The 12,668-nt window shown below is 37.8% G+C and overlaps 1 protein-coding gene across 1 annotated transcript; it reads left to right on the top strand.

The window, feature by feature from the left end:
- Positions 1-6,891: 6,891 nt before the first annotated feature.
- LOC143466205 (transcription factor Sox-14-like) lies at positions 6,892-8,866 on the top strand (the record flags this gene model as incomplete). The annotated part of the gene is made up of 2 exons (XM_076964842.1): positions 6,892-7,064; positions 8,645-8,866. Coding segments are annotated over exons 1-2 (342 nt in total), but the record flags the coding sequence as incomplete, so codon positions are not given.
- Between the last annotated feature and the right edge of the window lie 3,802 nt (positions 8,867-12,668).

The raw sequence follows: 12,668 nt of genomic DNA, 5'->3' as shown, positions 1-12,668 counted from the left end.
CTACATTTTGGTTACTTTTGACTCAACTTGGAAGTCAGACACTTGCATTCGTTCAAAATTTATGTCCGTTTTGTTTCCTAAGTGACAGGTTGGAAAGCATGTTTGAAGTATTATGCCAGGAAGCAAATACCAAGCAATCAGCATATTTACTCGAGAACATCACGTTTCTACTTCCTGTGATTTTTGTCATGTGAGACAAAAAACGCTAACATGCATTTTGGTTATTTCAGAGCAGTTAATGTTTTTACTGTCTGGAAATTGTTTTTAGCTTGGACTTGCAAAAAAAAACTCTCTCTCAGGAGTGTAGCTAGCTAGTGGTTTGGGGTGCTGCTACAAAACTACGCTGCATGCTTCTCCTTCCTGCTGGAGTGGGATAATTAGCTAATACTGCTATTACATCAATGCCACTGTTATGATTATTATTATTACTACATAATAGATGGCATAGCTACCATATGTAGCACTGCAACAGGATTTTTCGATTCGTCAGCAAGGCACTTTTTATGGTTGTTCCAAAGATGCGTAGTTAGGCTAAAGCAGTCCTTGTCTTACTTATAGGGTGCTACGAGCCACCCCTAATAAAGCACTTACGGGAAATGGCCTATACAATAACACTTCCTCCTTTAACAAGTGACATTTTTGCAAGAAAAATAGAAAATTACGAATATGGTCTGAAGTTTGCAAATTTTAATAACTCTGAGTGAGCGAGTATGTACTTTATTCTGTGCACATTGGGTTCAGAAACTTCAGATTACTCTAAACTAACTTGTTCTTTCAGAATACTTTATAGGTTTAAAGGAGCAAAGTGACAAAGTATAACCGGGAATCCGGTAATTAATTTTACAACCAGATGTAACTGGCTCCAATATCTGACGCAGTGTAGTTACGTATGTAGACAAATTGCTGACTATAATAACTTGGTCCAAGAGATGCTTTTGGTCCAGATTAGTTTGATGTGTCCCTACTGTGGGAGCCGATTACAAATGCTATAAACTCCTAAGTTTTTGGTCATAGGCTAATTGGTCACTGATGGTGCTGATGCAGCGAATGCTGTTGATCTTGTTGTTGCGCCGTTAATCGGAGTGCTGTTGTGTGGTAACCTTGACCACATGGAGCGTTAACGCAATTTTTACCATTCTTTTTGGATCTTGATTTCTCTCTCCTAGGCCGATATTTGTAATCAGGGTACTTTGTCATGTGTTTTTTTCGCAGGCGTTTCGCCTTCTCAACGTAAGGGCGTTTTTCCTCCTCCGACATCATCTTCCAATTTGCTACTAAGTGTTTAGAGATTTGTGAATTATGCATTTTTGGGTTGTCTTCGGCCTTACTCGAAAGCCCAAACCTAATGAAAAGAGAACAGAAACACACCACAATTTCGATATTTTATCGTCTTATGTATTAAAATAAAATGATGTAAATATAGTTCACTTTTTGTATTTCATTTTTTTTTTATATTTTTAGGAAAATTCGTTTTTTTCGCACATTAAGAATTGCTGTCAGAGAAATAGTTATGCATCTATAAGTTGGCGGAGGGCTGCATCTAGAGGGATAGAATCTTGCCCATGTACAAATTGTTCAGAGTGCTCATAATTATTTTGTAGGAAAGCAGCCGCATTGTCATTTTGCCTCGATGTTTCCGGCATTTGGTGTATGTTGCAATTATTCTAGTCAGAATATGCAATAGAATTGCCATTAGCAGGGTCAGGTGGACAAGAAATTGGATCAAACTCGCAAATATAACTGGATCCAGGAGTTAAAGAAGCAGTAGGGTAATTATTACTGGCTCCAACATCTGGACCAGCGAAGTTGCCATCATTGCTATGTCCGATATCAGGACCAATGAAACTACTTGTTGGAGTAGCGTGAACAAGCTGGTTAGTATAACTCGGTGTAAGAGCCGGTTCATGCAGCGGATGCTGTTGATCTTGCGCCGTTAATGGGGGCTGCTATTGTGTAGTAACCTCGACCACATGTAGCGTTAACGCAATTTTTACCATTCTTTGTGGATCTTGATTTCTTTCTCCTAGGCCGATATTTGTAATCAGGGTGCTTTATCATGAGTTCTTCTCGCAGCCGTTTCGCCTTCTCAACGTAAGGGCGTTTTTCCTCCTCCGACATCATCTTCCATTTTCCCCCTAAGTGCTTAGAAATTTGCCAATTATGCGTTTTTGGGTTGTCTTCGGCCATTTGTCGGCCTTCCTAGAAAGCCCAAACCTAGTGAAAATATAGCAGAAACACACCACAATTTCGATATTTCATCGACTTCTTGCTATTGACGTTTTATGTATTAAAATAAAATGATGTAAACGTTGGACCAGCATTGGCCATTGTTGATAAAGACATGCTTGGTTATGCTGATGCCGAAATAGTTAAGAGTAGTTCCGTTGTCAAATAACACAATTTCACGAAGGATAAAAGAGCTATCCTCAGATTTAAACGATCATGTTCGCGAACACTTTGTTGCTACAGACGAGCTGTCTGTACTATGGTCTTTACAAGTTGACGAATCTACTGACAGAACTGGGAAAGCTCATCTGCTGGCTTTTATTCGCTTCATTAACAATGAAACATTGGTAAATGAATGTTTGTTTTGCAAAAGAATCGAAGGGCACAACCAAAGTAGAAAACGTATTCGAATTGGTAGATGAAAATATTTTGCTTTCTGAGTTGAAGCGGATTAACTGCGTGAGCGTTTGTACTGATGGTTGTCCTTCAATGCGGGGGAAAAATAAAGGATTTGTGGCATACGTGCTTCAAAAAAATCCGAACGTGATAGTTGTAAATTGCATGATCCATAGAGAAGGTCTTGTAGTTAAATCTTTGCCTGCCGATCTAAAAGAAGTTATGGTTCAAGTAAACCATGTAAGTTAAAGTCGTTTGAAAAAATATGGCAACCCGTTTAAATTGTTGCTCCAAAACTGTGACCCAAACAAAATGTATTTCTATAATGTTGTTTGTTGTTTTATTATGCAGTTATTAGTTTCAGCTGGTTTGATATTTGTTACTACCTGCGCGCTTGAGACCAGAATTGAAATGATTGAATGATTGTTTATGAGCAAATTTGGAATTCTTCACCGAACTTTGTAGCATTGCATCTACGCACTCTTGAACCAGATGATACAAAACAGGCAAAACTCAAAACAGTAACAATTGAATTTTAGTCATTTATAATTTTTGTCACTTGTTATTAACTCTTTTTATTAAAAGAGAAAAAGAAATTGGAACAACCGTTTTAGAATGTGAAGCAATCTGCAGAACTGGCGTTCAACATCATTCATTCCAGCATCTGATACAAATATAGTCGATGCTGGACTTCCAAGGACACAAAGGAAGCCGACTTACTGCATTATGTTAAACGCTCCGAGTCCATTGGCTCCCTTCATATTGTTTTTCTTCTTCATAGAGATTGGATTTGTTGGTTATAGTTTGTATTTTTAAAGGAGGTGTTATTTCATTTTGATATTAAGCAATCATTTCGGTATTTTAAGAGAGATAAAGCAACAGATATTTTTTTGAAAAGTATTTATCGCCGATAAATTAGCTGTATTTCAGGACACCCTTGTTATTAGCATTTCCCTATGCCCAGTAGTTATATAGTTACGGTTTAATTGCCTACGATAAAGTCGCAGACGATTTATTGTTTAGCGGCCATTGTCTGGACGTTGACTTAAAACAGGTTTTTGGTAAATGCTGGGTGCCGAGACCCCGAAGGCGCTAATTAAAGATTTCTCAATTGTTTGAAAATCAACAACATTAATTAAAAGAACACTAACGTGGACAATGGAAAATAATATCTTATTTTATCTCCTGATCATATTTTACTAATGTTTCCTAAAATAGCGCTTTAATCACACATCGTCTTGTTGTTTTGCCTATCTTTGGCCACCTGTGAATGGGCGGTGAAAACAACTTCTGATTCTCGCAGTTAAATTGAAAGATATTAAAACAGCGAAGATTAATTTATTTTCTTCAAAACATTTTGTGCCTTCGCATGCTTGCACATTTGCGGTTTTCTGTCATACGTAACAAACAACGCGCGTTTTTATGGTCACTTTCAAAATACCGCGGAAAACTAGAACTCTATTTATTCGAAAGTGCATGTCGGTCAATTGAAACAACGTACAATGCTCAGCCAACGTTTTGTTTCGCAGTACTACAATTTTCCAATAGCGCCATGAAAGAAAAGTCAAGATATGATTTTGTTTGTTTATTTGTAGTTTATTCGATGACGCTTAAAACTTCGTTGAAATTTACAGGTTTAAGCATAAAATTGTGAGTTCAATGTTATTGAAAAACACACTTGATAATACAACTGCCGATGCACGTGACGAGACTTTTCATTAAAATATGAAGATAAATCACTCTTTGAACGTACTAAGTCTGATCATAATCATCCAATGAGTCTCGGGTCTTTGCCCAACATTTTATGAAAGAACATGGTCCACGACATATAACTGTATATTACATTGCTCGAGTTATCGAAAAAGCCATCACTTAATGAATTGTTCAGCTTGACTTCCTTCAGGCAGTTTGGATCAAGATCCTTTGTAACAGCTGTGGACATATAATTAAATAAAATTTTCTTCCTTGCAAAAGAAATACCCAAGGTGGAGCAATATGCTGTATCCCGCCGTGAATTGAACTACTTTTAATACACGGTCTTTCTAGCAAAGGTCTTTGTCCAAATTGGGGTCACATCGCTGCTTTATCCGACCATACTCGCGCTGAGGACCCATTTTTCAGCTCCAGGAATTAATCCAGATTTTCTTTTTGCCGTTACATCCGATGGTGGGAAAATGACATAATCGGTTGCATTAACAGTGACATGGGCGTTTCTTGGCTGTGTTCATGTGGCAACTTGATCCTTATATTACTATGAAGTCGTGATGCAAGTAAAAGGTTAATTTTTATCGATAAAGCTGAAAAAACAAATATTAATCTGCTTCAAGAAACATTTATTTGCTCACTAAGAGACCTATCAAAAGTACTGAACTCAAACGTACACAACTCACACAAAGGTAGACAGTATATACACATCATAGTCTCTAATATATTTTTGCATCCTAGAGTATGACCATATAAAATGTATTGTAAATGTATACACAAACCTTGCCACATATTCCTATGACTATTTCCGCGTTCACAAAAGCACAAAATGCATAATTAAGTGTGTGATACTCCAAGCTTTTACATATTATGAACATGTAAAAATGACTGTAACACTGAGTTCATGAAGTGTTGTTAATGAAAGAAGCAAACCCAGTAGTAAACAAACAAGAGGCAAAAAAGAATTGCACGTATCCTATTATTTTAAATATTGATCAAACTTTGCATGTACCAGACCTTACGCCAACCTTATCTGTCGTTACCGAAAGCTGCATCCAACCTTACCTTTATCGTTCGATTTTATTCCCGCGTTTTAAAAACCTTTATCAAGTTCTGTTTGTAACAATCTATTTTTTCCTGTATGGCTGTAGTCAAAACACTATACCTCAGGAAAATCTATGCACACTACGTATTCCCCTATCCCCTTTTACATTATCCTCGGTGCTCCTGGCATGGTTGTTACGAAAACACTTCTTTAGGAAAATCTGTGTCAACTGCATATGTACCCCGGTGCTCCAGCTCGGCAAACAGGTTTATAAAGTAGGCCTACTTAACTCAATGTAACGCCGATTCACTTAAAACATGGAAAAATATATAGCTTTGACCAGTTTCATCCTTTTATTCAACGTATTTAGCCTCCGGAGAAGTACAGTACATCATGCATATGCTCCTGTTAATGAAAGCCAAAAACAAAGAGGCATTATGGCTACTTGTTGTGAGTGATTGTGGAGCCATGATCTGAATTTCAAATATGATGAAATATGTTTTACTGATTTCAAAACTCTTTAATGTGTCAAAACATAGAAAACATGTTACAATTCTATACTGGAAAGTTAAAACCAAATCGTAAACTTTATGTTTTGATGTAAAAGTTAAAATTCATTGTTTGTATCAAATTTGGTTTAGAAAACTATGGTGAGTTATGTATTCATAAAACTTTTGCAGGTTAAATTTGTCATCACTAACAACGATAACTTTTATCATGGGGGCATCAAACCAAAACAGCAAACTTGCATTTGCAGCTGACTTGCAATATATGTCTCAACAGTTATATCTGCGGGACACTGAATCTGTAGGCCTATAAGCCTACAGCTAAACTGGTAAAGGGTAAACAGAACGCAAGGTGCGCTATTGTCTCTTATCTGTGGCTTCGAAAGACGCTCCACGAACAAAAGCCATCCGGTGTTATCTTCCAACATCGGCGACTAGTTTTCCATAGTCGTAAAATTTCCTGATTTTGGAAGTCTAGTTGCCCACGCAAACTCGCCAACACGTGGGAAAAAGGCAGCGACGGATTCCTATGATTTTTGACAAATCCGCGATGAAAAAAAGCAGTGGAGAGAGAAAATGTTCATTCAGTTGCCCATTAAATTATTGTTCGGGTGAATTGAACGTAGTGGACAACGGCGATGTTTTGGACTAGTTAGTTAGTTAGTGGACTTTCGTAGGATTGTTAAAAGCAGGCAATCAATTGACTGCTATTAAACTACAATGTCACAGCTATTGTTAAGTTTTATTGTTAAGTTAATGAATAGAAAATATTTGTAGAGTTTTAATACAGCTTTTATAGCTATACTAATACAACTGTCCAGGCAGGAGTAACCAACTAGACTTGTTTGTGTTCTAATGTACGATATTTTCCAGCAAAAGTTGACAAAATTCCAATAAAAATTTAGACATAACCTTCATTTAATGTTTTAACTTTTAGCCGCCTGAGCTTATGTCGGTTTGTTTGTCGTTGTATATTCGGGTCGTTATTTTTTACAAGATGATTACAGTTTTACATTATCAGGTTTCAAAGCTTTAAATTTTTCAAAAGATTTTTCAACTGCTACAAGATGTATAACAATTATGCTTCGGGTTCTAACTTCAACCCGAACCAGAATCTTCATCCAACATACCATGAAAAAATTGGAAAAGCCCCACAGCGAATCAAAAGACCGATGAATGCATTTATGGTGAGAAAATGAAACTTTCTTTGCTGTATATAATCCTATATATTTTGTTATAAATACATGTTGTAAACGTTTTATCGCTAATGCCCATCCTTGTCATGAATCGATATTTTAAACCGACAAGGTATTTTGCCACAAACAGAAAAGTAACTTTTAAAATTCCAACTCAACTTGAAAATTAATTTTTCAACACGCGCATAATGCATTGCTCAAAACACATAGTCCATGACTATAAGCATAGATATACCGTTTCAAGAACACATTTATCGGAAAATGTGATGCTCGAATTTTAAGCTGAACAGAAGCAAGCGTCGTTCATATTTTGCTCGAGGGTATTAAAAACGATAAAGCAACTGGGTATCGAATCCAGGTCGCATAATTGCGACCCAGATGTAGTAACCAATAGGCCGCCATGTCGAGTGCCGTCCACGACTTTATGTTTAGAATAAAGTATTCCAATGAATATATTTAAACTAAATGTAAAAATCGGTTTTCATCGTTTTTCCGTCACATGCTCATTCCATTCCATTGCGCTTTTATTTCTCTTTGATTACATAGTTTAGATCGTCTTTCATGTCTAATTTCTATACATATATGCAGGTGCAGTATAAACCGATTTTAAAGTGAGAATGTGTTACTTCAGACGATGTTTAAGTTATAATATTTCCTGTTAACGCAACAACAGTAGCAAGATTTATTATTTTGTACGCTTTTGTTTGTTGTTATTTGGCCTGTACACGGTGGGTTCAAACTACAAAGATTTTTGAGGTAACTGTAATAATTTATGAAGATTCCTCTTAAGCTGCATTATATTAACAACCGGCGAACAAATGCCCACAAAGATTTAAAGTCTCAACTTGTAATTTCCGCCTATCAGACAGTTTCTCGTTATATTTCATTCCATCGCATCGCAGGAACATGATTTAAGTTGGCTGATGAATGAAATGTATAACGAAGTACATCAGAAATTTTGACAATTCATTTTCTACGTAACGAAGCAAAAATAAACATTCTCGGTTCGGATTAAAACTCTCTTTGCGATTAACCAAAAAAATAAAAACGGTTCTTAATGATAAGTCAATTTTAATATTATTTCGTTCCCCAAGTCTATGTCAAAAATATGTCTCGTCGCCATTTTGTTTGCATTGCGGCGGTGGTGGTTCTTTTGATTAATTTTATCGCGACGTATGGGACAACCACGGAATCGTTAATTAGCATCTACAGAGATTGAAAAAAATTAACGCGAACTGGTGGGTTTTTGCCAGTCGCTGTATTTGATTGAACGCATCGATCCCTAATAAGAGTATCCGATGCACTCTGCATTCACCTAAGTTAGTTTCATAAAATCATCCAGACAATGGCGAGCAAATAATAGACGGTTGGCAATTCGCAAATTGATTAAACTGAAACAAGTTGCAACAAATGTAGCATCAATTTCTTCGAATATACTTGCAGCTACCTAAACGAGAATATAAAGTTTGCAAACAGACGTTTACATCATTATAATTTAGTACATAAAACATCAATAGCACAAAAACGATAAAATATCGAAATTGTGGTATTTTCTGTTATCTTTTTACTAGGTTTGGGCCCGCGAGGAACGCCGAAAAATGGCCGAAGACAACCCAAAAATGCATAATTCACAAATTTCTAAGCGTTTAGGGGCAAAATGGAAGATGATGTCGGAGGAGGAAAAACGCCCTTACGTTGAGAAGGCGAAACGCTTGCGAGAAGAACACATGATAAAGCACCCTGATTACAAATATCGACCTCGGAGGAAGAAATCAAGATCCACAAAGAATGGTAAAAATTGCGTTAACGCTACATGTGGTCAAGGTTACTACACAACAGCAGCCCGATTAACGGCGCAACAACAAGATCGGCAGCATCCGCTGCATCAGCTGCTTCAGCCGAATCAACAGCATCGGCAGCATCAGTACCATCAGCTGCATCCGCAGCATCCGCAGCATCCGCAGCATCCGCAGCATCCGCAGCATCCGCAGCATCCGCAGCATCCGCAGCATCCGCAGCATCCGCAGCATCCGCAGCATCCGCAGCATCCGCAGCATCCGCAGCTTCAGCCGCATCAGCCGCATCAGCCGCATCAGCCGCAGCTTCAGCCGCATCAGCCGCATCAGCCGCATCAGCCGCATCAGCCGCATCAGCCGCATCAGCCGCATCAGCCGCATCAGCCGCATCAGCCGCATCAGTCGCTTCAGCCGCATCAAGAGCATCGGCAGCATCCGCTGCATCCACCGCATCTGCCCCATCAGCCGCATCAGTCGCATCAGCTGCCTCAGCCGCATCCGCACCATCTGCAGCATCAAGAGCATCTGCTGCATCAAGAGCATCCGCTGCATCAGCCGCATCAGGACCCGCTGCATCCACAGCATCAAGAGCATCAGCTGCATCAGCTTCATCAGCAGTATCAACAACATCAACAACATCAGCAGCAACAGCAACATCAGCTCCATGAACCGGCTCCTAGACCGAGTTATACTAACCAACTTGTTCACGCTACTCCAACAAGTAGTTTCATTGGTCCTGATATTGGACATAGCAATCACGGTCGCTACGCTGGTCCTGATGTTGGATCCAGTAATAGGTACCCTACTGCTTGTCTAACTCCTGGATCCAGTAATAGTTACCCTACTGTTTCTCTAACTCCTGGATCCAGTAATAGTTGCCCTACTGCTTCTATAACTCCTGGATCCAGTAATAGTTGCCCTACTGCTTCTATAACTCCTGGATCCAGTAATAGTTGCCCTACTGTCTCTATAACTCCTGGATCCAGTAATAGTTGCCCTACTGCTTCTATAACTCCTGGATCCAGTAATAGTTGCCCTACTGCTTCTATAACTCCTGGATCTAGTTATATTTACGAGTCTGATCCAATTTCTTGTCCACCTAACACTGCAAATAACAATGCGGCTGCTTTCCTGCAAAATAATTATGAACACTCTGAAGAATTTTTACATGAGCAAGATTCTATCCCTCTAGATGTAGCCAGCCGACTTCTTATACCTGCATAACTATTTCTCTGACGGCAATTCTTAATGCGCGAAAAAAAACATATTTCCCTAAAAGTATGAAATATAAAAAGTGAATTATTTTTGCAATTTAATGCAGTGTTGATGTTTTAGCGTCCGGTCGAGTTTGAACATCTGGTGTTAGTTAGTAACCGGATTTGGAATTCCATTTTGTCATACTTCTTGATTTTATTCTAAAGCTATGGAGTAGCCTAAAAGAGTAAGTTATTTGGAAGTAAGCGATATAGGTAATCAATGTTTTATGTAAGTAAAAACAGGAAAACAAATCAAAAATCTGCAACCACAGTTATACGCCAGTTTGCATAAGTAATAATTAATTAAAGTCTGTACAAACTAAAACAATGTTCGCTAAATTAATGTTATACTACAAGCGTGTAAAGAGCACAGGTAACATTCATCGTTTAATCTGTTTTCTTTTTCAAAACTTTGCAGCATGACTGGTGGTGGTTTCGCTAAATAAATATAAATGAATAAATAAATTTCGCGATATTTGGTTAAAATTGTTCTTGAAGCGGTATGTGTATGAATAGACTTTTTTTGAGTAGTGCTTTATGCGCGTCTTTAAAATCAATTTGCGAAATCAGTTGGAATATTTAAAGTTACTTTTCTGTTTGCGGCAAAATAACCTTGTCGGTTTAAAAATAATGACCCATGCCGAGGGTAAGCAACGACGATAAAACATACACATTATGTATTTACGGTAAGAAAAAAATTTGTATTGTATTACCGTAATGGCATTTGTCTAGGATTAAACTGATCAATTGGCGAAAGAATCAACTTCCGCAAGCCTTGCTTCGTAAAAGGATTTTTGAGATCTAAAGCATATAGCTCCATGTTTTGTTCACTTTAGACCACTTCACATCCGCGGCTACTTACGTGTTGCAGCAATGCTGTGCAAATGAAATGGGGCATTAAAAATGGGGCATACTTAATAAGCCATCTCGTTGGACTTATAACAGGTATCTTTCATTGAGCTATATATTTTTCCATGCCTTAAGTGAAACGGCGTTACATTGAGTTAAGTACTTTATCAACCTGTTTGCCGAGCTGGAGCACAGGGGTAAATATGCAGTTTACACAGATTTTCCTAAGGAAGTGTTTTCATAACAACCATGCAAGAAAAAATTGAACTTGTAAATAAATAAATAAAAACTAAAACTTGTGAAGGTTAAAGATACCGTCCCCTGTCGTTAAAGATAAAGATAATGTTATGTTAAGATAATGTTAAAGATATCGTCCGTCCGTCCCCTGTTAACACAAAGGCAAGATCCAAGATCCTTTTTTGAATAATTAATTACAATTTACATCTTTTGCACGATTTTGCAAATGAATTAATTTTCAATCTTTGTGCAGATATGATTGCAAATTTATAGTATAGCGAATTATCTACTTCAACGCCTGTTAATTTGGACTAAAAACTGAAGAAAAAGTAGGAGTGCCCATAAACAAAACCACTTTTTTAAGTCAAGTTGTCAAGTTTTTTAATCTCGCTGCTAATTATGCTTCTCGATGGGAGCAGTACTTTGATTGACAGATAATGAAGAAGATTTATTTTATTCTACAATTACTTGAGTGAATGAGATTAGAAGTTAGCGGAGCAGAGAGTGGGTAGGTGATTGGTTTATATACAGACACATTCGGTACAGATCGTTAAAAACCAAGCAACACTTGCATTCCAGCGGCACATCTAATCTTCAATCCGGTAGAAATGGTTTTGTCGAGTTATTGTATTCCATTGGTCACCATTCTGAACTTTTGTTTAATAGGCGCGTGCTCGTTTACCGCTTTCACGATCCACTTCAGTGGATCAGACTAAAAACTGAAGAAAAAGTAGGAGTACCCATAAACAAAACCACTTTTTTAAGTCAAGTTGTCACGATAATTCACGTACTAATTCGTTCTATAATAACCATGTTATAATTTAATACCGCACTATTGTTTTAAATCAGCATTGGTTTGCTTTCAGATGTATATTTGGAGGTATTTCACCCACGATGCGTGACTTCGTACTGTTTAGTATGAATGATTTGTGCCAGTTGTGATTCTTTTTATTGTTTTCATAGTAAGTTTTAGATTCACGCTATTTACACCTTTTACACCCTCCCCTGTACAACACCTGCCCAAAACAGGTTACGCTGCCCGCGATTTCTTATCTCGCTGCTAATTATGCTTCTCGATGGGAGCAGTACTTTGATTGACAGATAATGAAGAAGATTTATTTTATTCTACAATTACTCGAGTGAATGAGATTAGAAGTTAGCGGAGCAGAGAGTGGGTAGGTGATTGGTTTATATACAGACACATTCGGTACAGATCGTTAAAAACCAAGCAACACTTGCATTCCAGTGGCACATCTAATCTTCAATCCGGTAGCAATGGTTTTGTCGAGTTATTGTATTCAATTGGTCACCATTCTGAACTTTTGTTTAATAGGCGCATGCTCGTTTACCGCTTTCACGATCCACTCCAGACCAAGCGTACAGAATAAAGCAGTTTGTATTGGAATGTAAAACTCGTGGATTAAAACGTATAAGGAAAGTCACTAACGGAGTTGTAC

Source organism: Clavelina lepadiformis, chromosome 7 (genome assembly GCF_947623445.1).
Source record: "Clavelina lepadiformis chromosome 7, kaClaLepa1.1, whole genome shotgun sequence".
Classification (NCBI taxonomy): Eukaryota; Metazoa; Chordata; class Ascidiacea; order Aplousobranchia; family Clavelinidae; genus Clavelina; species Clavelina lepadiformis.
Note: the sequence above shows the minus strand (reverse complement) of the source record. Positions and strands in the feature narration are given on the sequence as shown.